Source organism: Urocitellus parryii, chromosome 2, assembly GCF_045843805.1.
Source record: "Urocitellus parryii isolate mUroPar1 chromosome 2, mUroPar1.hap1, whole genome shotgun sequence".
NCBI classification, from domain to species: Eukaryota; Metazoa; Chordata; class Mammalia; order Rodentia; family Sciuridae; genus Urocitellus; species Urocitellus parryii.
This window is the reverse complement of record NC_135532.1, coordinates 9,760,468-9,787,296: the sequence shown is the minus strand read 5'-3', so window position 1 is coordinate 9,787,296 and position 26,829 is coordinate 9,760,468. Positions and strand designations below refer to the sequence as shown.

The 26,829-nt window shown below is 41.0% G+C and overlaps 1 protein-coding gene across 1 annotated transcript in view; it reads left to right on the top strand.

Annotated features, from left to right (window-relative positions):
* The window catches only part of Itgbl1 (integrin subunit beta like 1), a 217,110-nt gene extending 190,834 nt beyond the window's left edge, over window positions 1–26,276 (top strand). Inside the window, exons 8-11 of the mRNA XM_026399743.2 lie at window positions 5,042–5,158; window positions 17,708–17,854; window positions 24,432–24,545; window positions 25,531–26,276. Coding sequence (XP_026255528.2) covers window positions 5,042–5,158; window positions 17,708–17,854; window positions 24,432–24,545; window positions 25,531–25,622 — 470 coding nt within the window. The 3' untranslated portion in view covers window positions 25,623–26,276. The remainder of the gene's footprint in view (window positions 1–5,041; window positions 5,159–17,707; window positions 17,855–24,431; window positions 24,546–25,530) is intronic.
* Window positions 26,277–26,829: the final 553 nt, after the last annotated feature.

The window sequence follows — 26,829 nt, the reverse complement described above, 5'->3', positions numbered from 1 at the left end:
TAAGCTTTAAAACATAATGTACAGGGATTGCTGTCCTTTGCAAAAGTAATTTTGGAGTGATTTTTTTATGTGCTTGAAAACTATATACATTATTAAAATTCAATAGGAGTATGTAGCCAGCATAGAGAAATTTTAGACAAGTTTTGGTTGAATTATATTGATGGTGACAGAATTAGTTTCTTCTCACATAGTTATCTCCATGTTCCATTCTCTCTATTCCTTCATTTCTAAAATATTACTTGATTTATTTTTATTGCTTTGAATGTCCCTGTTCTTAGATTTTGTTCACCCTATGTAACATAAAATAACGTTTATTAGTGCTTGAAATGCAGGCTTGGAAAATCTTTTGTTCTTATTCATGAGTATGTTAATTTTAGAGTTATTTGAGAAGACACGGTTACAGCTCCATATCCTTAAAACAATCATTAAAATAATGGCAGTAATACCATTTAGTAAATAAAGGAAGGACCTTGGGCTTCCAATCTTGTCTGGACAGGGAAGACCACAAATCTGGATGTCATTCTTCCCTACATCAAAGGGAAACCTCACTGCTGATTTGGACTATGAAGACCTCACTCTCTATGATAAGGTTCAGATGCTAAGTTAGCCAGTATAAAATTTATGCTCAGTTCTCTACTAGTGGTGTAGACAAAGTGCTATGGATCAGAGAAAGGGATCCATTCTTCCAGGTAACAGAACAGGTAAACTGGTAAAGAAGGCTTCGTGAGGGAAATCAGATTGCTGGGTAAGAATTCCCAGAGAGGGTGGTAGAATGCACAGCACAGAGAAGCAAGGCACATAGCAAAGTCTCCAACTGGGGGCCACAACTATCAATGGCCATGCTCTTGGAAAGGCAAGTTAGACCAAGAGTGCAGAACTCTGTTAAGGAACTCTGTTCCCTTTCCCCTTTCCTTGAACTTCAAGGAAAAGATCCTTGAACTTCCTTGCAGAAAGATTCATGAAGATTGTATACATGTATTTTGTACAACATGTTTTGACGTAGGTATACATTATGGAATAGCTAAGCCAAGCTGATTAATATATGCATTACCTCCCAGAATTATCAACGTTTTGTGGTGATATCATTCAAAGTCTACTCTCAGCAGTTTTCAAAATAGGATACATTGTGAGAATAATCAGATGTACGTTATAAGGAGGTAGATTGTGTGAAATTTGTAATTGAAAGGAGAATGATTAAATAAAAGAAGAAAAGAACCAAGTATGTCACCACTTTTTGCAGTCAGTGACAGATTGGACGACAGTGCCTTTCTCCCAGATAAAGGACCTATGAAGAGAAGTAGTAGACTTGTGAATGAAGATAATGAATTTGCTGGGGGAACAGACTTACTTGATCTAACTGGGAAATGCAAGTGAAGGTATTCCAGCAATTGGAAATGCATATGTGTCCTGGGAGAAACAAACATGATTCCTTGCATGAAAGCTCAGGTATTGTGTGAATATTGGTAAACTATTTACACATGATTATTATTTACTGCATCCGTTCAATAAATATTGATTCAGAACCTTATGAAGACATGAAAAGTGAACTTATTTTGGTGTATTTGATGAATGACTAGTGGTATATACACATAATGGAGTTTATTTGGTCAGAAAGAAGAACAAAGTTATGTCACTTGTAGGAAAATGGATGAAACTGGAGACCCTATGCTAATGAGGTTAACCGACTCGGGAACTCAAGGTTCATATGTTTTTCTCTTATATGTGGAAGTTAGAAAAAAGAAAGGAAAAAGGACCTCATCAAAACAGAAGAAGCCAGTAGACTAGAAGAAGTGGATCTGGGGAGAGAGGAAGGGAGGTAAAGGCAGAGTATGAGGGATTGAAATAGACCAAACCCTGAATTGTACATGTGTGAGTCCATTATGATGTAAGATTGCAATGCACCAATGAAATGTTGTATTTGTGAGTGTGCATAAGAAGGTGCAGGTGTCATGGATTTGGTGAAATTTACTTGACCCATTGAAGGATGGTTGAATTTACCTGGCAGGTATATGATAAGGTTTGTTTTTCTGGACCCAAGAGGAAGAGATTTTTGGTAGTCAGAGAAGTTGTGAATAGAGACAGCAAAATAATACATCTTAAAATGTGACTGCATGAGGAATGTACTCTTTTTCACTCTTTATTTACAGTAAATTAGCTTTTTCTGATTTTTTTTTTGCCTTTCCATTAGAGGCAATTATATCCTTTCAAATGTACTACAGTCACATGCATAAAGTTGATTCAGCTAATACTTGCTATAAGATGTCTTTAAAAAAAAAAGAAAATGAGACTCCAGTCGATACATATCAAAGAGGAATTGCAAATGGTTAATTATTTTCTGACACTTGGAAAAGATGTGAAATACAGTCCACAGGAAAAGAAAATGTTCCTTGGACAGAATATTAACACTTTAATGCCCAACTTTATACAAGAAATGTGAAAGACAGAAACCATCTATGGTAAAACCAATGAAATGGCTGTATCTCAACACAGATGTCAATATTTAGTTCATCCTTTCCAAAGAAGCCCAGAAGCCAATGATGCATATTCAGAAAAATTGCCATACGCCTTAAAATACGAATAAATTTTCACCATAAATGCATATGACCTGAAATGTAAAAATGGGTCTGCCTGTAACTGGGAATGTGTTCCCTCTCAGGACTGATAGTGGTGGTTCCCACCTCTGTCTATGGCGAAACAGTGAGCCAACAAGTCCACACGGCTGGTGGCCCTGAGTTTAGCTCTTTCCCTCTGCAGTCAGCATTACTGGAATTGTTCACACGTCCACCCTGAAGGTGGCCAGATGCTTACTCACTGAGAAAATCTATCCCAACCCTCCCACTAACTGGGGTCCAGTCAGCTGGCCTCAGGCAAGTCATTCCGCCCCAGTGTCTTCATCTCATCTATGATATAAATAGGAGGGACGTCATGGAGCCACCCAACATCTGAAAAAATTAAATTAAACACACCAGTGTATTTTTCCAGAGAGAATCCTGGGTTTTGCCTGCTAACGTTCTTTTTAAATGTAATTTGATTTTTTAATTGACAAAATATATATTTATTGTGTACAACGTGTTTCAAAGTAGGTACAAGTTATGGAATGGCTAACTTAACATACACATTTCTTCACATGCTTATCAACAATGTTTTGGAGTAAGACCACTTAAAATCTACTCTGTTCACGATAAAAGACAAAAGTTTCTGTCTTTTATATTTCTTGTACAAAATTGGGCATTAAAGTGTTAATTTTCTGTCTTAGAAACATGTTTTGGAGTGAGACTGCTTAAAATCTACTCTCTTTAGTAAAATGGTAGTCAGTGTGTGGTATTATATTTCAAAATACAATAGATGGTTCCAGCCTAAGTCACCATGGTGTTGCGGTAGGTCTCTTGAACTCCTGGATAACTGACATTTTGTAGCTTGTGGCCAATGTCTCTGAAACCTGAACCCTACATCCCCTCAGTTAAGGGTCTTGATTGCAAACTACAGAAACCAACTTCAATAACTAGGATTTAAAATAAAAAGGATTTTCTTCAGGCTCAGAGTGCAAGCTTGCACAATCCGCCACTGAGGAAACCCATGGAAGCAAGGGCACTGCTGAGCGCCAGTCCCATAGCTGTCCCTTCTAAATGCTGTCACTGGGTACGGAGCTCTTCCACCCTGCATGCTTGTAGCTGTGCTGCGGTGCTTGCTGCTCAACCTCAGAGCTGAGCCTTTCCTTCTGCCTTCAAGATTAGGAGCCCATGATTCTTGACCAAAAGTGCCTGTCCAGTGTGTCCCCATTCTGGCCACCAAGGGATAGAGAATATCATGGGGGAGGGGACCCTGCCTCCTGCTGAAGAGGTCACCACCTTCTCCCAGGAGGAGATGAGCTGGGGCCACCAGAACACCCCTCTCTCTTGCCTTCTCCTTCTTCAGATTCTCCCAGGAACGCCAACCCCCCACTTCTGTCAGGGAAGAGTCTGAATCGCTGCATTAGATTATCTGTAATTACAGCTATGAAATTATATGATTCTAAATACCAATTTTTATTTCCTCCATCATCTTCCAACTCTGAATTTCCTGAACAAGATACAAATGCAGCAATAGAATGACTAAGAGCTTTGCAGGGTCAGCCCTGAACATCTTTGGCTCATTTCAGTGGGTGTGTAATTATGATGGTTGGGCTAATGAAAGAGAGTAACAGATGTCTCGGAGCACTGTCACCCAACTGAATTTCTGGCAAACCAAGAAGATTCCCCAGAAGAAAGTTTCTTTCTCATGTAGCCTCTGATGCTGTGCTGAGAGTATATTCAGATGCAATATGGCTTCATAGCTAGGTGCATAATCCTGAAGGTTAATGAGAACGGATGTGAGTTTTGATTCTGTCCCTTATTTTCTGGTTCTCCAGGAACAGTGGCTGTGTCTCAGGATGTCTCAATTTCCTGTTTAGTAAAATGGTAGTCGGTGCGTGGTATCATAAAAACAAAATGACATAGTGCAAGGAGTTATAGCGATACACAGTGACAGCTCAAGAAATAATGATGAAAATCATCATGTTACTAGTTAAGGGATGGTCTAGCTATGAGCCCAACTCATTCCAAAAAAAAAAAAAAATGTTTGTACTTTTAAATCTTAAGTTTAACATAATAAAGATCTTTGGGAATATTCCACATTGAAGTAATTCCATGAATTATGGAATCAACCATTTGCACAGATCACTCAAATACCACATTGAAAGGTAACAGTGACCATTTTTTTACCCCCATTAAAAAGATATTTAAAAAGAGTACATTATATTAAATTCTGCCCAAGTATATAAATTGCTTCAATTATTTTAAATGGTACCATTAAACTGAATTTAATATGAAGTAGCCAGAAAGTTTGATAATGGGATTATTCTTCAAAGATGTGTTCAACAAAAGTAGGGTAGACGTTGTGAAGGACTTCTGAGCTGGCCTTTGTCACAGCTACTCCCCACATCCTGGGCATTTGTGCTTGTTTTCATGAATCCTTTGATTCCGTGATTCTCCTAACCAGGGTGCCCTTTCTTTACAATTTTCAGGCAAATGTGAATGTGGCAAATGCACGTGCTACCCGCCAGGAGACCGCAGGGTGTATGGCAAGACCTGCGAGTGTGACGATCGCCGCTGTGAGGACCTGGACGGTGTGGTCTGTGGAGGTTGGTGATGGGCCCCGCAGCCTCTTGCTGTCTGCATGCCACTTGTTGTCCCTGCCTTTCTATCTTCCTTGCCCCTGTTTTAAAGTGCTGTTAAAAAGAGGAAAAACAAAAAGCATTATCACATTAGACCTAACGGCAACACACAGTTAGGTTCACTGTGACCTTTATGTCCTTGAACTCTTGATGTAGGGGCGTTGGAAAATACACAGTAATGGATCATTGAGTCTGAACTATGTACAAAGTACAGTGATATTTTGTTATCACAGTTAAAATATTTTGCTGGAAGTTAACATTTTATCATGGATTTTATGACTTCACTCATAAACCCTGATGGAGGAAGTTTCATCCTACAAACTTAGAAAAAACACACCAAGTTTATGCTCTACAAAATCACAGGTGATAGATGCACCATTTCCATGATAGCTCTTGGACCAAACTTGAGATTACAGAAAATAATAAACTGTCCAGAGAAAGAATGAGGCAGATGGACAGCAGTCAGCAAAGTAGCAGCAAAAATGAGAGTCTCAGAAAGAGATGCCCACCTGAGCCTCATCCGGGAGGGAATGGGGGTCACAGTCTCGTATCTCAGTCTTCAGATGATTCATATTGTGGAGACTGATGGGTGCAAGCTATTTCTCCTTAGGGTTTTCAGTACAATTGAACTGGATGTGTAACCACATAAAAAAATGTAATTGCATCTCTCCAAGATTATTATTATAAGTATATTGGGCAGTATATTATTGGGAAAACTCCAAAGGTATATCCTATATCAACATTATTTTTAGGTTAGTTCCTCCCTTCACTAATATTGGTTACCAGAATTGTCTATGCATATTGTAGTTACTTTTGTTCATAAAGCACAGAATATATATTAATTCATTTAATTTTCACAACATTATATTGTATATAATGAGTCTGAACTATGAGTCTGAGACAGTGGGACACCTGGAAGTTCCATATGCTTATCTGGTTCTCTTGTTCTTGTTGTCCTTCTCTCCGTTGTGCAGTGTTGAGTTCTCATGGGACTCTTGGCCCAACATTTTGTGACTTGGTAGAAATGGTTAATTCTGTAAAAACCAGTTAAATCTCTATATCCATCAAATCATGTGTTTCCCTACATAAAACTATTTATGTCCAACTTTGGGGAATAAATAAAGTAAAAACAAATCAGCCTTCCTATTAGATGAGATCAGATGTTGATTGGGTGAGACAGCAGCTCACAAAGTGTTCCTGTTTTACCAATTTTCTGCTGTTATGGTTTGAATCTGGAATGTTCCCCCCAAATCCCATGAGTTGGGCAATTCCATGATGTTCAGAGTTGAATTGATTGGATTATCAGGACTTTAACCTCCTCGGTGGATCTGAAGGATTAATAATTTGATTGGACTCATAGGCAGATGGGGTATGGCCTGAGGAAGCAGGTTCCCTGGTCCCTAGCCACTTCCTGTCTGTCTGTCTCTCTGTATCTGTGCTTCCTGGCTTGAGCAGTGCTTCTCCACCACACCCTTCCACCTTCATGAGCCATGGAGTTGGCTGTCTATGGATTAAAACCTCTGAAGCCATGAGCCAAAATAAATCTTTCCTCCTAAGTTACTTTTGTCAGGTATTTTGGTCACAGCAGCATAAAGCTGCCTGATGTGTTGGTGCTGCAAATCCAACGGGTCCACAGTGTCCATCTTTGCCGAGCTCCTTGGAACCTCAGGGATGGACCTTCATGAACCAAACTCGTGAAGTTCAGTACATAAAGCAGAACACCAGTCACTTGATTTGTAGGGTGACGTGGAGTTTGGAACTCTGTAGCGAAACCCTAAAGGAACTCAGGTGCTGAGACAAGGATTTGGCTGTGCTTTATGGAAAAGGTGCTGGGAATGCTGGTGAGAGAGCTGTGGCAGGAAGGAGGAAGCAGTCTATGAAAGTCACGTGGTCAGTGCAGTCACATGGTCACCTGGGGCTTCAACTCAGCACAGGGTTGAAGCTCTGGGATCCTGTGTGAGACACAATCCTTAAGTATCTATCAGGGTTCCCTAATGACCATTTCTAGCAGGTGTTTATTCCCCTGCCACATCAGCATGCCTTACAGGTGTGTTCTTAGAGCATGGTCCTGTGTCTGGCAAAGGCTTTGTGGCACCTAGTGGGAGTCACTGAACAACAAGGATGAAGGGATGCAAGTGTGTCCTGACTGCCACTGCCACAATATCCTTTCCAAAGGAACAGTCATGTGTCGGAGGGCCTGGGAGTGTTTTCTGGGTCCTGCAGCACACACTCACAAGTTCTTATTCTTTGAACACCATCTAGATTTTGACAGCTGTCCCATCCACTCTTACCCAGGAGTTAACAATAGGTTAGACCATATCCATAGACAAGCTGTCAACCTGATCCTTGTAAAACCTTGATTAAAATTTAGTAGATACTGAATCAAACACACAGAGACTGTTTCCTTGGGGGTTGCTGCTTCGGTGGTGCCATGGAACATAACTGTCAGAGGATGAACTTATTTGCAAGTCCAGGTGGGTCTTTGCCTGGCTCCTATGTAGCAGAAGAGAGTGATCCTCCTGCAGCCGGTCAACATAACCAGACATGCAGACCATCCTGGATCACTACCATCAGGTTACTTCTTAGTCGACTTCTTAAACTAACTCTAAGAACCACATATTTATTTATTTTGTACTTTAGATTTTAACAAAAGCATTTTATCAACCCAAAGATCTTTGGATACTTAATTCTTTTCAAGTTTGTAAAGGAAACAAGTACTGGATATTTCCCTTGAAAATATTTCATATTATTATTATTATTATTATTATTATTAAAATTTACTTTGATTCTTTAATGATGCCTCTGAAAAATTTGGGGTTAGGATGACACCAATATTTAAAAAGATTGTTTCTATGTAACAACGTGTGCTTCACTTACCTGGTCCTGGCTCACAGGAGTCCCTTAAGTAACTGACTCAGGTAAGAGCCCAGAACCTTGCACTCTGCCATAGACTTGACACCAGGTCTGTGCACACACTTTTGCACACTCCTCAGAGTCCTGTTGCTTGGACAGGGATAGTTCCTGGAGAGAGAGATGCTTCACAACAGCCTGGTCAAGTTCATCATGAGAAATACAGAGGTAGGAATGGCACACAGAACTCAGCATCCCATTACGGTGCTCTGCGGAGCACTCCTCCACAACAAAAGCCCAAGACACAGTCAGTTCTTGATCTTTTTGGCAGTTACATTCTAAAAGGTGACCCTGAACACTGCGATAACACCGCAACAGTTCCTGCCTGTGGTCACAATGTTTGCATCAACTGATCAATAATGAAGTGTTTTCCTTATGTTTCTGGGTAAAGACACCTTATCTAATACATAATTGATTCATTAGCATTGAACTCAAGGCCAGCATCTCTATAAACTCAGGCCTGAAAAAGGCTGATCTAGCACATGTATTTTCTCTGCAAGGCATGTCACAGCCTTCTTGAACTTAGAAACCCTGGGCAGCACTTCAACACTGTGCCTGGGGCCACCTGACACCATCAAAAAGCATGAGAATGTGAAAAACATAAACCATGAGAAAGACACATATTTAGGACAGAGCTGGAAAAGGATGGTGGAGCGTGACCCTCTTTGATTTTAACTGGGAATGTGAGGCACAGGCAAGTCAGGTATTTCACCACGCTACTGAGTTCTCAAATGCCTGGGATGGCTCTGAGAGTATGGTTTTAGTGTTGCAAATCAGTGTTTGTGAATGAGCGAAGTTGCAAATATAAAATCTGGGATTAGAGAAAATCAACTGTAACTCATATTAAACTGCACTGGAAAGGGTACCAGTGCTTCTCACTTTAGCTTTGCACTTACCTGCAAGTTGTGGTTTCTTTAAGGCAGCTGGTAAAGATAATGTGGTTTTAATTCCTCTATTTTCTGCTCATTGCTTTATGGAAAGGATTATAGGGGCCTTGGCTATTATGGTATTGAATTCCTTCTAGGCCGTGGCTATCTTTGCAAAGAAAATAAAAGGGACATCACATTATTGAGCATGTTTCAATCTATAGCAATTTTAGCAGTGAAGTATACAACATAGCAAACCAAATGGTAAGGAGGTCACAAATTCCCATGCTTGTCTTAAGCATTCACTTAGCATATTGACAGTGCATGAGGCTGAAGCCAGGTTTTCTTGGGTACATCCCTGCTCTTCCTGAGGCCCCTTACTATATATAGGGCCTCAAGAAATTGATATAACCTCTATTTTTCATCTATAAAATGATAATAACATATCTTGTAGGATTGTTGTGAGATTAAAGAAATTGACACATATTAAAATGTTAAGACAGTACCTGGTACATAAGTTTGCCATACATATATAGATCACCCTACATATATTAAATACATATATTAGATCACCCTTATTAAATACATATACAGAAAGTGCAATGTACAATTTAGCCATATCTGTGATGGTCTGGTCTTCAGTTTTGGATGGCATGGATGATTATACCTTTCTATTCTTTTTGTATGAAATAGACTTTCTTCTTATGTGTAAAACCTAAGCTGCCAAACCAAAACAGCAGAATACCATCCATCTCCATAGTGTTTAAGCAGCTCTTGCTAAATAGTGCACCTTCTATGGGGAAGGGAAGCTTTCTGTGGATCTGCTCAGGTGTTCAGGGGCACCATTAGGAAGACATAGGCCATCAGGAGTCCTCAAGCCACAACATTTCCATATTCCTCAGTTGATATAAAAAAATCCAATTATATACAAAAAATTCTGTCTTGTTTAGTACATGTTTTAGGCAGCTTTTCCACCACTGTGACCAAAAGACTGGACAAAAGCAATTTTAGAGGAGGGAAATTTTATTTGGGGCTCACAGTTTCAGAGGTCTCAGTTCATACATGGCTGCTTCCTTTGTTCTGGGCTCAAGATAAGGTAGGGCATCGTGTTGGAAGGGCCTGGATGTGGAAAGCAGCTTAGGACAGAGCAACCAGGAAGCAGAGAGAGTGTTCTGCTTACCAGGGACAAAATACATACCCCAAATTTACTCCCCAAGGGACCCACTCCTAATCCATACCCCACCTGCCTAGTTACCACTCAGTTAATCCTGACCTTGGACAGCTGATATTTGGATGTGTGGGAATGAGACATGCAGATGGTCTTAGGCCCCAGCAAGGCTAGGCCACATCACAGAAGTGGAAATATATTTGTTATGAAATGTATTTTGTTTTCTTGCATCCAGAGCTCTTTTCACCTGTTCTTGGACCCATCCTTGGGAAGGATTTATTTTCATACTATTCATTATTATGAATAACATAAATTCTTTATTTTATCCACTTATCATTCTTTATTCAATCTTTACTTAGTGGGACCTTAAAATAATCTTTAAATTAATGTTTTTTTTTCAATCTATAAAAAATCAAAAATATAAGAAAAAAACAAAGTAAAAAATTACACATACGTCAATCTTCCAAAAATAATATCCATTGACGTTTTGTTGTATTTTTTCCAGGCTTTCATTGGGGAGAAGAACTTTTTTAAACTCTAGATCTGCAAATCTTCATTGGATATTTTGATAATTTGTGTATAGAGCATGCTCAGTTGCATTGATATCTATATGTATCTATCTGTGTGTGTGTGTGTACACATATATACAAATACATATACTGTACTTGTCTGCATTTTTTCATGTAACATTTGAGTAGAAGCAACCATTTTCTTTTAAGCTAAGTGAGACAGTGCCCGTGCTGCAAGTTGAATGAGGACATCATATTTAGATAGACCAGGATTTGAATTCTAGTTCTGTTTTTTTCTAGCTGTAGAAACTTGGACAGGTCATTTGCCTTGTCTGCATTGATTTACTCATGTGTACAAGAAGTGTAATTATGTAACCTTTTTGGCTTTGTGATAAGGATGAGGCATAATGATGAATTGTTCCTGATTCTGTGTACCAGGTGGACATTCCAATGGACACTTCTATTCTGTCATGGAGAATGAAGGAAGGACTTGGCCATCTGCATGACAGGAAAGATCAGTACATCAGCCTCATTGCCTTGAAGCATTAGCTGCCTGGCATTTTGGAAGGAGGCTGGAATTATAGAGTCACCAATTCTGTACCTCATGGAGGGAGTTGCAGATAATTTTTCCATAGCAATTAGCTGCCCCCGGTCACTGTCAGCCAGTGATGAACAAACCTTATTAATATTCAAGTGTGAAACACACAAACATCATCCTTTCAGTTTAGCTTCAGAGAACAAAATTGAGAATCACTAATTTGGATAGTTTTCTCAGTTTATCAACCGGACCCTGATTCAGAGTTTCTGTGGCCTCTCACCAGGAGAAATGGTCCAAAACTCTGTATAGCCAATATGTTGCCAGAAAGCAAAGCGTGGTCCTAGACTCCAGAGTGGGGCAGGTGAGCATTTTAGCAACAAGCAAATAAGTAAAACTAAAAACATCCATAAACCCACCTACTCGGCAGGCACATGAGAGCCAAGAGCCAACATTGTTTATCCACCTTTCTAACAATAGAGCTAAGGATGAATAAGTCAGCACAGGTCGAATGGGATAAATTTGCAATTATACCTGAAGGTGAATGTAACTAATTTCATAATTTTGAGCAGTTCAGTTTTGACTGCTCCAAAATTACAGCCTCAAAAAGAGTCCTGAATATGATTGGCAAAGAGAAAATCAGCATGAAGCAACACAGCTCTTCATTTAATTAGCTTGTTTGTGAGTCATGTTCAATCAGCCTAGACCATATGTGGATTCTCTCTAAACATTTTTATTAACAATAAAAATGTATGTGGCCTATAGACAAATGGATTTCTTATTAAATAAATCATTATTGGAAAAAAGCTTCCTCTAGAGTGATAATTCCTAAGATTTACTCATTTTCAGTGATATATGGTTTTAAGAAAATATATTCACATGCTGGCTCATGTGTATTTAATTTTTAGCCTAATATATGCCCAATCAGAGACTTCCCTCCTGCCCTTCACATGCCCAGGGTGAGAATAAGAAACAGTCTGCTTATTGCTTTTCTTCTTTCTTCTCTGCTCCTGGAATAGCTGCCCAGGAGTCCAATTTAAGAAGCAAGAAGGGATAATGAAGAGCCACCTCTTAATTACACAATCAGTTCCCATTTCTTCAGGGAGTTCTCGAGTTCATAGCTGCAATTTGAAGGAAATCGTGCAGCCTGAGAGTGTGAGGTCAGGAACTGCGGGACATGGATGGTTTCTTACATTGGGGGAGACCTCCGACTGGAGATGGCAATGCAGCAGCAGAAGATTGTCTTCCCAGTCACACCTTGAAATCATGAAACTCTTTCCTGAATTTGTCAGTGTATCAGCTGGAACCATGTTTGGCTCAGGATGCCTGATGCAAGTAATGTTTCTGCAGGTTTTCACTGCAGGGGGAGATGGTGATATGGCAGCCTGAGAATGCTCAGGTGACCCTGACGCTTGCCCTGCCCTTCCAGAAAATATGAGTCATCTTGACATGTTCACTGATAGCCCATCTTTCAGGGAAATAAAAGAAATGGTAAGAAAAAGGAAAAGGCCAAGGACACTTAGTGGCTAAGTGTTTCCAATTGCCTTGGAGAAACAACAGTTTTCTGGACACCTCACCAGGAATTTTCTCCTATTTCTCATTTATTAGCTGTATGTCATATGGGTACCTCTGGGTCAAAAAGAACCTGGGTAGTCAAAAACTGCCAAGATAGGAGTGTTGTTACCTCCTTGAAAATAATGAAGGGGTCACTAATATGAAGAAGGGGAGAAGCAATGTGTAGTCTTTGATCCAATTAATATTCGTTCAGAGGTCATTTTCCTGAGGACATTGCAGTGCTTTAAGGAAGTGTGCCTGGGAGCCAGTGAATTTCACTGGAAAAGGCCATTATCTAGAGTAAGAGAACTCTTAAAGAAGACAGGAGTGTTCCATATCTGCATGGTTTCACACAATAGCCACTTGCCACAAGTGCTCACTATTTTAGCACTTGAAAAGTAGCTGAACTTTGCTTCACTATATAAATTAAGTAGTCACTTGGGGATAGTGACAGTATTATATTGGACAGTTCAAGTCCAAGACATTCTTGGTGAATGTTTTGATGTGGAAGAAGGGAGGGCAATAAGGAAAACCACTGAGAACAGAAGCAGATGTGGATGAGGTACGTAGGTGGGAGAGGACGGAGGGAGTGGTGCATCTGGAGAACTACTGTCCCAGTGAAGGTGCGGTGAGGCAGGTGAAGGCAGGTTCAGGGCAGTGTACAGGGCTCATTAGGCTGGTTCTCTCAGCGGGTCCTTTTATATGGAACTTTTCTATTAAAATGACAGCAGTGTCACTTTTTCCAGGAGAAAAGAGGTTCTTCTCAGTGGGTGGTGTACTTGGATGATTCTCCAACAGTTCTGCCACCTGGGCATGGCACTCAGACCTGTGTCGGTGCAGGAGTGTTGGTCTGGGACAGGCTGACCATGGTTACTTCTATGTTCTTGTTTTTTTAACTCAAATTTTCAGAAACCAGTGGAAACACAGTAAAACCCCTTTCTAGGCACTTTTTGTCATCTTATGAGAAAACACAATCTTATTTTCCTCCTTCTATACTGGACTTTTTTTTTTTTAACCTGACTTCTCACTCTGCACCCTGGCACTAAATATTGCAGTTTCACAAGACTCCTGTCTTCCTGGGTGAGCTCCTTCTCCTCTAAAGCCTTCAGTGCTGTGCACTGCTCTCTGAGCACCAGGCTTGTGTCCAGCTGCTTATTTGACCTTATGATTCGGTTGTCTTAAGAATACCTCAAACACAGGAGGTTCAGAAAAGAGCCTGTCTCCAGCCTTTCCTCCCAGAAGCTTCCATGTCGTTATTTACATTGTTTTTCCAGCCAGAAAGCCAGTCTCTTCTTCCCCCCGCCTACCATGCCCAATCCAATGGCCTATTCCATAGGCATCCACCAGATGACATCCCCTTCTCCACTCTTCCACCTCCACACCCAACTTTGACCCTCTGTCACCTTTTGCATGGATGACAGCCATCACCTTCTGCATTTCTACAGACTCACTTCCTCCTAACACACCTTAATCCCACTCAGTTGCCAAAATGAGTTTTCAATTTGTTAATAATATCACACAAGCTCTCTTGCTTAATGCCCTGTCTTTTCCCATTCCTCTTAGAATAAATTTAATTTCTTTGCCAAGAGTAAACAGTTGGCTATGTGCTCATTCCTGAATCTCTCTCCAAATTTATTATTTGTTCCATTTTTTGGACTCATCTTTCTCGAAACACATTGGCCTTCACTGCCTGTAATGTGTCAAGTTCTTTCTCATCCCAAGGACTTCTCACTTGCATTTCTAGGCTGTGTTCCTAGAACATTGGCTGTCTGACTCCTTCTCAGCCCTTGCGTGTTGCTCAGCCAACCACTGCCTGAGTACCCTCCTTTACAGTGTTTTCACTTTCAAATGCAATAGCACCATCTTCAAATAATTTATAGTGCAAATGTATTTTTTTGCTGTTGTTACTTTTTTCTTCCTTAGTGCCATGAGAACAGGACCAGTACCTACTTTATTCACTATTACTTCTTCAACTGTTAAATGCCTGGTGCAAACAAATATTTCTTGAATAGATGACTTCAATTATTAGAGTGCATAAAGAAGGAACTATTTAAAGTTGTATTTTTATTTACATTTTAAGTAAAGATAAGTTATATAAATGGCAAATCAGGATATTTAACTACCAAAGCATTTTGATGATTGTCTGGGATAGTTGCCAATTTAACTTTGTAGAAGGATGTGATAAATGAGCTAATAAATGGAAAACAATCTCCTATTTCCTTGCACATAAATTTCACATTAAATTGCTTGTTGTGAGGAGCCACTGAGTCATTCCCTGTGATATTCTAAATCAAAGGCAGAATGCCTTCTTCTGCACTAAAGATTTAATTATTCCAATAATGTCAACTGATAACAGTTCTTACCAGTGCAGGGTCAGCAAGAGACACAAACATCCCAGGAGTCTGCAGCTTGATGGACAAGTACTAGAAGCTTATTTTTCTATTCTTCTACCCCAGATTATTTGTCTCAAAAGATGACCACTTTTTACTTAATTCATTAAGTAAAACTGCATTTTAAGTGGACTTTGGTTTTAACACAGAACCCAAGATATAATCAATTAAAAAGTATTCATTGAGCTAATAGCCCTAGGGAACACTGACTTTCTAACTTGGATCTACTCTATGGAAAATAAAAGTAAAACAGCATCTGAAAGACTCTCCATTGTCCTCCAATGACAGTCCACTAACCAAATGTCCTGCAAGCATGTCCTAGAATCAGTTTAGGGCTCTCAGTTTGGATTTGTGAAGAAAACGAGAAGACTGTTTCTATAAAGATAACCTCAATCTAATACCGTGTTTTTGAGGATCTGCTCTGAGGCAGGATGTTTGGCCCTACACAGACTTCAGTGTTGAGTCAGAACCAACTGTTCTCAAGGAATCCAGTAGGTAATGGATTCAATGACAGATAGCTAAAAGGTGGAGGGCAAACAAATTTCAAAGGAAGCATAAAAATAAAGTCATATAGAAATTCAGAGGAGAGCAATGAGTTCCACTTGCAGATGTTGGAATTTTCAAGAGGTGCTGTCACTTCTGCCGAGCTTTGAAAATCAAGCAGGACCTGAATGTCTACAGTACGGAAGGCTTTCCTACTTCTGCAAAGGAATGGGTCAGAAAAGCAAGAGAAAGGTACAAGGAGCACAGAATTGGTCAGCAGGTTAAAGGGAGAAGGGTTAAGATAGGAGAAATAGTTTGGGGCTAAGTAATTGCACTTCATGCGGCAAGAATGAGGGAGCCATGCAGGAAGAGAGAGCAAGCCTGATGTGAGTGACAGTTGTGCCATAGGAAGCAGTGAGAACGTTGGAGAGAGAAGTGATGGGAAGGCTTCTCACAGGTTTCTGATGGTGTTAGAAGTGAGTTGGAGGTAGTTTCAACAGGACTTGTGAACTATCTGGATAAAAGGAATCAAGGACAAGAATAAATAAATACAAAGGAGGAGGGTTGAAGAGGCCAGGAGAGTCCAGTTTCATGACAACCAGTGGGAGAAAGATTTTTAAGGGGAAGTGCCCAGGAGTGTCAGACACACAGCTGCATCATTTGCTGCAGTTGAAGAAGACACCAACAAGAAAAGCCTACTGAGTGTCTCGTTTGTTCAGTGGTCTCTGGACGTAACGTGACATGACAGAAGAAGTGTGGGATGGTCATGTGTTGTGCAAAACCACTACCTGGATTCATGGGTGGTTATGTTCCCTTGATCACAATGATGAGTTCAAATCAATTAAGCATTGGCCATGAACCCCTCTGTACAGAGAGGAGTGCAGGGAGAGCAAAAGAAGCAAGGTTTACCCTTGAAGTTCCCACCAGAGCCACTGGTCAAGAGAAGCAGCTCCAGAGAGTCGGGTCAGTCTGGATGAAGATGATGTGTATCCCTGGGAGAAGGGCAGGGATCACATTGTCGGTCATGTTTGATTTCATATCCACCAGATCCTAGTGAAAAGCTCTGTTCCATAAACACTCAGTAAACCTTTCCCAGAGAAATGGCTGATTCAGAGTGATTTCAGGGAAAGAAATAAAGAGCTGAGTGGAAACAAGAAATTAAAATGTAAAATCATGCAATCTAATGGAGCGTGGGTGGCAGCAACTAAGCAGGTGTGTAGGGCTGTGTGTAACTGCCACAAGTGCAAGGTGGCATACACAGCAAGAGAGAGACATTTCAATAACTCAAAGCAAAAGGAAGAAACAAAAGGGCAAAAGTGAATCCAAGCCTCGTGCTGTCTTTAACTTCTGTGCACTGATGGAAAGACACTGTCACCTATGCTTCTGTCTGCTCTTACTCGTATGTCAAGAGAAGCAACAGTTAAATAACACTGAAAAGCTTTTGGTTTTATTTGTAAGCCATATGAGAGCAATTAATAAATGCTGCAAGCAATGACACAGTGACTGGCCTTGCAAATTGGCTCGGGTGCCGTGGTGTGCACAGTGAAGAACTGCACTGAGAGGTCACACTGGAAAAATGCAGGCGGGGAAGCACTCTGGATCAAAACCAGGATGGCATAATTCCCTTTTAAATGATTGCAAGGTTTCCTTCTCTCAGTCTGTCTCCTGTGCTGCATTCAAATGTACCACATTAAGCTAGATCTCCGTTGTGATAGTCTTTCAGAGGCTGGGGTGGCTGATCTGACTGACTTCTGGTTTATTACCTCTCCTAGGGCTGGAAGGAAAGGGCTTGGTGGCACCAAGCTCCGACTGGCACCAACCCTTTTAGAGAAACCATGGAAATTTCCAAAAGGGGAAATGTGGCAGGGGAATCTCATAGGTGAGGTATCTTTGATGGCTGTAGTATTTCCATTTCGATTTGCAGCCCTTCTCCTTAGGAGTCCAGAGAGCTTGTTTCTTCCTCTTCATCTTTCTCCCTCTAAACATCCAATTACAAAGTAAGTCTGTATGATAGGTAGTGAGACCCTGTGGCTGTCATATTTTTCTTAAAAGCTCCGGTGCACCTGCCTCCTCTCACGCCCTCCCTGTGGTTGCTTTGCAGGCCACGGCACATGCTCCTGTGGTCACTGTGTCTGTGAGAGAGGATGGTTTGGCACGCTCTGCCAACATCCGCGGAAATGTAACATGACAGAAGAACAAAGCAGGAGTCTGTGTGAATCAGCAGATGGCATATTGTGCTCGGGGAAGGGTGAGTATCGCTGCTGGAGTCTGTTTTGACACATGGTTTGTCCAGCAGCAAGGAGCAGCCATCTTTCACTGAATTTGTGCAAAGGAAAGCCACTGTGTCCTCTGCCTGCCCCATACTCAGAGCTTGAACATTAGCCACAGGAAGTTGGGGATCTAAAATAATGACATACACAAGAGGGTTTGATGCAAAGATTGTCATTCACTTACGTGCAACGTTGTAGCTGCAAAAAGCAGAATGAATAATTTTGTAAAGACAGATGACAACCACATGTATATCCTAGGCACCCAATGAATCCAGAACAGAAAAGTGCCAAAGAGGATTGTTGAGCTTACCCCTGCAATACGACAGCCCAGAATTGTATAGATACGTAGGTGGAGGAGGGTAGGGGATGGCATGTGAGGAAGACAGAAAGGGAGAATAAATATTTGTTTTTATAAAATAAAAAAAACACAAATGTATGTGTTTTCTGTAATTCTGGTACAGTTTTCTTTGGACTAAAAATAAAATTGTTCCAGGCAAGCATGTGTGTCCTAATGCAAGGAAATAGATAATAATTAAGGAAATAGATAATAATTAAACAAGGGGGTGAAAAATCTACAAGCTGATTGAACATAAATCAACAACCCAATCAAATATTGACTACAGAAAGAGATTTGAGGAAAAAGCAAATCTCCTCCCACACCCACACTGAATAGCACATTTACACACTTATACATATTCTCCCTCTTTTTCCTTCTCTCTCTCTCTCTCACTCCACACACACACATATACATCACCAAGGAAATTCAGAAGGCAATTTCTCTGAATTGACTGATGATACATGAAGTTTTGGGCACCTCAACTTGGTGTTTTCTAGAGGATGCTCTTGAAGGGATTTTAGAATACTGCTATCATGGCACATAGCCAGATCTGTCTAGGAGGCACCCTGTTCCTCTCTGCCATCCCCAGGAGCCACAGGAGTCTTAGGGGTTCTCCCCCGGCTCAGAGTGCTGATTTTCAGGGAGCTCCCCTTGTAGCTCAGCAGCCTCGGGGCAGAACAGGCGCCCAACTCTGAAGACCAAGCCGAGCTCTAGCAGAAGCTTCGTGGACCCTCAGAACCCACTCTGGGGCAGGATGAGCTTGTATTTTCTTTGTGAAGAAGACACAGTGACGCAGAAGTGGGTTAGAGGCACTGAGCAGTGCTATAAGGAGCCCCACCAGAGATGCCACCATGGCACATGAGGGGCTCAGGGAGTACGATGCCCCATGGGTAATGTGTTCCCCAAAAGGCAGCTGAAAGAGGCTTTAAAAAAATGCTTATTTAGTTGTAGTTGTTTGCATGGTGCAGAGGATTGAACCCAGTGCCTCACACGTACGAGGCAAGCACTTGACCACTGAGCTACAGCCTCAGCCCCAAAAGAGGCTTTTTAGTGTAACTTCAGTCATTAAAGCAAATGGACTCTGTGACCACCTCTGGTGCTGGGAGGAAGGCCAAAAAGGAGTACAAATGTGCTGCCTTCCCTAGACAGCAGTGTCCTTGGTTTCCAGGAATTCTGTGTTCAAGAACTGTGCTTCGAGTGCTCAGGCAGAGAAGCCGCGGGTTGAACCTCGAGCCCTTAGAGCAGGCAAGCAGCACTCGGTGAGCTTAAAGCAAGCACCCTGCCCTCTCTTTTTACTCTCCCATTAAATTCCATCCAACTGGAAGCCCCTAACAAATCTTCCACCAGTTCTATTCCCAGGGGGCTTCTGCTCCTGGAAAACCCCTGCGTTAGATTCGAGCTGTGTGGGAGAATCAAGGAGGAGGAAAGAGGTTAAAAAGAAGAGACAAAGGGAAGGAATCAGGGAGGAGGCTGATGAAGAAAAGTGAGAAAGAGGTAGGGATAGAATTGCCCTGCCAGGGTGAGTAAGAGGGACAGAGGACGTGCTGCCAGGGGGGAGTGTCCTGCATATGGAAAACATGGAGATCCACTCACTTTTCTGCATGGGATTTTTTCCCTGCACATAGCTCCAAACACACAGCTCTAAGGTTCGGATATCTTTTCACTTGGTCCCCACAATGGCAGCTTCGTTAGAATAAGAACACCAGGTTTAAGAACATTCTGCTGGCTGAGGATTCCCACAGATACTAAAACATGAATGAGCTTGTTTGCTTATTTCAAAAATCAACCACTGTGTACCTGTGTGCTACTAGACACCCCATCAAGCCATTAACTGTGTCCACAAGCAGGCCTTGGCTGAGTCATGTTCAGTTCCAAGTACAGGAAGAACTCACCACGTTGGACTCCCCAGCACGGGCAATAACAGTCCATGCCCTTAAAGTGACTTTCATACAAAAAGAGTTTTTCCACTTCAAGAAAGAAACATCCTGATTAAACTCACTAGAGTTTGAGGAGAGATTCACATTTTTTCAGTACTGGAAATGTACAAAATTAAAAAAAAAAAAATAGGTGGACTCAATATTGACTTAAACGCATTTCCTGAAAAACAAACCAACCCCAAACCTCTCTCTGGTTAATGCTTTTCCAAATTGTTTGCTTTGGGTGATGGAAGTATTTCCCGAGATCAATGAAGGGTTGAAAGCAGATTTGTTTAAACTATTTGTTTACCCTTCAATAGGAAGAGTGCTTTAGAGTCTGTAAGTTCAAAAGGGATTGTAAGAGCTTCCCCAAGGCTGCACATTGTGACTTTCAGTTAGTGGGGGGTGCATATTGCGGCAGCTGCTTGTTGAGGTCTCCTCTCTTCCTCCTCTTCTGGAACATTAGTGCTTCTAGAGAAGGAAGGGGTTGACACTGGGGTCACAGAGCCTGGTCCTTCGTAAGCACCCAGGATAATGGGAGCATAGCGGGTATTCCTGATCCCCAGGGGAAGTGCCACCACTCACCCCATCTGAGAACCACAGGAAAGAAACCCTAGACAGAGGACTTCAATATGGTGGCAGAAAAGAGAAGCCTGTTCTCTGGGGCTGGGTTTCCTTATGAATTCCTCAGATTTGTCTGAATCACATACAACTTTTCTTGAATTTATAAATGAAAACCCTTCACCTGAGGGTCCCAAAGGACTCTGAGTCTTCTTTCTCCCACTGAGGGGAACATGGGAGTGGAGGCCTGTGACCACCTTGGTGCTCCACGGAGCAGCCTTGACCCACTGACAGCAAGAGGCCCAGGAGGCGCACGTGCCACCACCTGTGTACACGTGCCACCAGCTGAGAATAAAGCCGTCACCTCAGGAGACGATGAAGAAAAAGCATTTTATTTCTTTACAAAGTTATAGCCAAGACAATAAATCACTCCATAGAAAAATTTAAAACAAGATACATTGTTGTGACCTTCGTAACAGATGGACTCGTTGGTACAGTAGTGGAAACGGCCTGCTGGGGTGTGGGTTGCAGCATTTTCTCAGGCTCCATGAATGAGACAAAGTCCAAGGGTAGCCATGGGGTGGGGCATTGAATGAGGCGCCTTGCCCTTGACTCAGGTTGTTTTTATAAATAACCAAGAGAGATGAGCTTAGTGTCCAGATCACCCCTAAATTTAGCTACCTTTACAGAATACAGGATATAATTCATGTTTTTTGGTTTTGGGGGGATTTATTTATTTGAATCCAAATGACACAATAGCATTTTTATCTTGGTAACCTCAACCTCCATCCAGGCAATCACCTTGATGTTCTTACGGACAGATGCTGTTGTGTGGCCAATGGCTGTAAACACTTGTCTTTAAATGACCCCTTTAACCCTCCCACTGACAACCTCTTGGGCCCCACATTATCCAGGAAGTCCAGAGTACACCCCAACCACTTATTTCTCAGCCAAGTAGCCCCTGTCCCACATCCCTGGAAAAGAGATGTTATAGTTTCCATCTTCCAGTTGCCCCCCACAATATGGCGCATCACATCTGTAGGAACAAGCATCTCTTTTTTGAAACTCTATGAAAGGTTTTGTGGTGAGAGGCATCACAGGTAGAGGGCACACAAAAGGGCAGATGGAATCAGATTAAAATCTCAACTGTTGTTTATTGCCTGAGTGGTCCTAGGCAATTCCCTTATCCTCTCTGTTCTTCCATTCTCATGGAAGTCAAGTACATTTATTTTTCTTTCTTAAATCCTAAGGGTGCTCAGAAGACACATGAGAAAATGTGGCTGATTTCCCATGAATGATAGCCAGCAAAAAGCACAGAGGGGGATAGGAATATCCTTAAGGATCCTTATGTTGAGAAAGAAAGCAGATGGATTAGTGGTGTTTTGGTCATGAACTTACCACCCTAGAGCTCCTGCCAGGATGGGCCAGCTGCTTGTTCCCTACGGCTCGGCTGGGCTGGGCCTCTGGTGTAAGCAGGTCCAGCCAGCTGAGTTGAGCACTTAATTGCTCACCTTGGAGTAGTCCTGCAGCCTGTGTCTGTCAGAATCTTCTCCCTTAATTTTTCTCTTTGCAGAGAGGGACAGTTGACTCCCCATTATTGGTTATTGATGATAACAGCCAGAGCACTTTACAAGAAAGGTGCTGTAATAAGTCCTAATAATTGTTCACACTATGTATTAGTACATGCTGTGCTATTCCTAGTTACACAAGCAATAGCAGGATTTCCTACCTCTGAGATGCACTGAGTATTAACAAACAGGAGAGAACGGCACAGCCAGGAAAATGCTGACCAAGGGAAGCTACTGTTTCATGGCACATACAAAATCATTCCTCGGTTTTTATCCTAAGTATCTGATGACTAGAAGATTCTGGAACGGGAATTTACTCATCAAATGCTCTACCAATGTATATATACCATATCAAGTTGAGCTGAGCTTCCCAGTTTTAGGGGAGTACTTTGCTAAGGCCTAGAGCTGAGCATTCCAGAAGCAAGAGTAGTGCTTAGAATAAATTCAGGGTTGGGATAAGTAAAGATAAAATGCAAGATCTTTTCATGAATTGTGACCCATTAAAAAAAGGTAGCATAGATGTCATACACGATTATCATGGACATGAAATCATTTGCTTCTATTGTCGAAATAGTTTTGCAACGTAAGGAAGATAATATTTTAGAAAAACTTAAAGTCAGATTCTTCAAATAATTAATCTTCCTCCACTTGTGGAACCTAAAATACTAAATTTTGTGTTTTGAAAAAAAATTTCTCTGATAGTCAATGAAGTGCTGATATATCAAATGGTTAATTTCTTAAGCAAGCAGTTGAATGTTGAACATTCCCATGCCTAGAAATTTGAAAGTTAGTCTTTAAAACTGGGATAAATAAATTTCTAAAATTTGGAAACACTGTATCTGGATGAGACCCGGAAGGGGACACCATTCTTTGCAGACCAACCTGGGAGGACCAGCTCTCTGGGTTCTGAGCAACTGCCAGAAGGACTCCCAGTCATTCCTAAGAACAAAGCGATGTCTGTATTTTGCTCAAGAGTCTGAAAGTCAACCTAGACCCTTCAGGAAAACAAGCCAATATTGAGCATTTCCTTAATGGCTTTCATCACCTAAGTGGTTAGTCATTTTTAATTACTATGTTTAAATATTCCTGCCCATTTCCCAAAATGTTTTGACCTCACCAAGTTTGGAATTTTGTTAACCATGTGAAAATACTTTCACTATTTCACATTCTGTCCAGGTGATTTTCATTTGGGAAAATTTAGCAATAATCATTTCTTAAAAGGGAAAGAGCCACCACTACCAAGGAAAGGGACACAGTTCTTTTCAATTTTAAAGTCATCTTTCTTGCTGTGGTGGAATGTGGTGCCCTGGGTAGGTGTTTTCAACCCATCATGAAAGATGGTTAAACTGAGAACACTCTTCTCTTTGGAATATCACTGAACTCAAAGGTTTTCCTTGATTTTAAATATTCCATTAATTAAATTATTTCTCGGTACCATAAAATATTTTAATAAGCATGCAGTAAATTGTTAAAATTAGACAGGAGGCAAAAAGAGGAGAAATGGGTGAAATAGTGGGAAAATTTATAGAACCTAGAGCCCCATAGTCTCAAGATTTTGAAGGTTTATAGCTAGTCTATATTCTAGCAGGAAATCCTGAGGGTGACATCTGATAAATCGAGCATACACATGCCTGTGTGTGCATGTTAGCACTGTAATGGGCCACCGAACATGCAGGTGTTCACCATTACTACGCTGAGAATCTCATGGAAACAAAAATCCAAAATTATTAGCCAAGTATCTAAGTGGTTATTTTAGTCATAAGACAAATCCTCATTTAATAGAATTTACTATTAGATTCCATTAAAGAACGGGCACGTTAAAAAACATGATTCAATTCAGGAGAAAAAAAAAACTATTTTTGAACACCTTTATGGGAGACCATCTATAAGAAGCAGCCAGTTCGGCTCTCATTGACATTTCAACCAGACTGGGCCTCGGGACATTTGTTCAAGGCTAATTGCAACTGTCTAGATCCATAATGAAGGCTTTCCGGGATGACCTTTATGAATTACAGTAAGTAAGCTCCCCTCCGAGAAGCCAGCTATTCAATAAACTTTTACCTTTGGAAGATAGGTTATTAGAAGCCTATTGTCAGTGTGTCAACGATATTCTATTCTAGATGGAAACCCCCGGTTATTTGGTGACAGTGAGTAATGCCCTTTGTGGTTTCAGGTTCTTGCCATTGTGGAAAGTGCATCTGTTCTGCTGAAGAATGGTACGTTTCAGGGGAATTTTGCGACTGTGATGACAGAGACTGCGACAAACATGACGGTCTCATTTGTACAGGTGCAGTATTGAGCTCTTCTAATTGTTCTACACCACAGTCTGCAATAGAGCTGGGGGACACCTGCCAACAATGCTTTAGGTGACCAGACAGGACAGCTTCCGTATAATTAAGGGACAACTGTTAATATGAAATGACTGAAAGAGGAAGTGGGCATTTTTAATGAGCATTGGCATTATTCCCAGGCCTAGAAGAATACAAAAGAACGAAACCCGATCATATGATCATTGTGAAATTCCCACAAGGTAACCCACCCTACAAACTCATACATATGCAGTTATATATTGAAAAGAGAAAAGAAACCACTTGATGGCAATTTTATTTTGAGCATCGTGTAGGAGATGGTGTGTTATTTTACACAGGACCCAGGTGCCCCTCCTTGATGTGCTGGATTCTTTCCAGGGGACTGGATGTATGTGTCTGTGTGAATGGGGCGGAGAGGCAGGGCCAAGGTGTAAGAAAAGCTTGCTGTGGACTAGCCATTGGGGCCCTAATTGAGTCCTAAGATACACTTTAGTTGAGCAAGTTACAGGGAAATGAGGACATGCCGATCTGCTGTCCTCACCTCTAGCTGAAGGCAGAGAGGGATGTTTGTGTATGTCACTAAAGCAGACGTCATTTTTGCCCCTTCCTGCTACATAAGAGTCCTGGGATACTTGACCCCTTGGCCTGTCAAGGAGTTTGATGCTTTAGGTCAGATATAACTGGATAACACAGTTGTGACATGGTAGCCCAGTTGGAGTGACTCAGGATGGTTGCCATTTGATTCATAGATCAAGGCACCAAATAGATGGCCTGAATTCTTTGAAAGATCAGATTTCTTTTTGGTTGCTTAATAAGATGTAGTAGTAAGATCATTGCTACTACTATCCTCTCTGCATTGTATCTAGAGAGAATAAGTCAAACAGTTTTCTCATGGGCTTTCTGGTTTATAATAGTGTGTTTGGGTGCATTTTGATCATGCTGCCTATGTGTGTTTTATTGCAGGGAATGGAATATGTAGCTGTGGAAACTGTGAATGCTGGGACGGATGGAATGGGAATGCGTGTGAAATCTGGCTTGGCACAGAATATCCTTGACAACTCCATAAGCAAAGACTGGATTCTTATTTTTTCTAGGCAATTAGAATGCATAATGCAAAGGAAGTCATGTATAATCGCCACTAGGACAGGTTAAACACACTATTGTATGTTTTTCTATTTCTGACCGCCTGAATGAAATCTGGGTACCCATTAAAAATGCGTTAAACCAACTCTGATATAAAAAACACTGAAAGAATTTTTCTTTCACCAGTGGTTCTCAGCATGGGAACTTTTGCCACCCAGAGGCATTATGATGAGAATTATGATAGTCAATTTGGGGCGGGGGTAGAAAGTGTACTATGGGAATCTAGCGGGCAGAGGCCAGGAATCCTGTGCCACCCCTGCAGTACACAGGACCATCCCCACAGCAAAGAATGTTGTGACTCCAAATGCCACGTGTGCTGGACTTAGGAAGTGCTGATGGTGCTGTTTTTAGAACTCTTTGTCCCTACACAGGAAAGACCTCAATAGAATTATAAAGAAAAGATATATTCTCATGGAAACCTGATTTTTCTAGGATTCCATATCACTCCACATTTCTGGGTGGGGACAATGAAGATGAATACATTTAAGGTCTGATGTTGTTTGGAGGAATCACCAAATCTGGAGTCCTTTGGAAGAGAAAAAGACTGGTCATTTTTAGCCATTAAGTCATTTGTCTACTCTCACTTTAAACTCACAAAAGAAGATTCTCTTAAGATAAAAGAAGAAATTATGAAAAATGTACAATTTTAAAGTTTTAATAAATAATGACATAAGTTGTTTATACTCTGTGTCAGAATATATTTTCCTACTGAAAATTAACCACAAAAAAGTATTATTATTCAGGGATATCCATTTTAGGTTCCTAGAACTAAGAGATCACATTTTAAAACCTAGCCAGGGGTTACAGGTACAAAAAATCCGATTTTTTTAACTACTTAAATTAATCCATGGTAATGTGGCCTTTTGGGAAAAAAACCAAACAATATTTAGTTAGAAATAGGATGGGCCTGAAATATGCATTCATTTTTCTTAAAAGACTTCTTTCCTAAGGAAGTATAGGGTTATGTAAAGAACTGGTACTGCAAAAAATAAAAATAAAAATAAAAAATAAAAGGCACTTATCTTAAAAGCTCAGTAGAGGATTCCCTCCAAAATCTAGAAGTGGCTTAAATAGAAATTACAAATATTCAGTCAGTGATAGGAACAAAATGTTTATTTT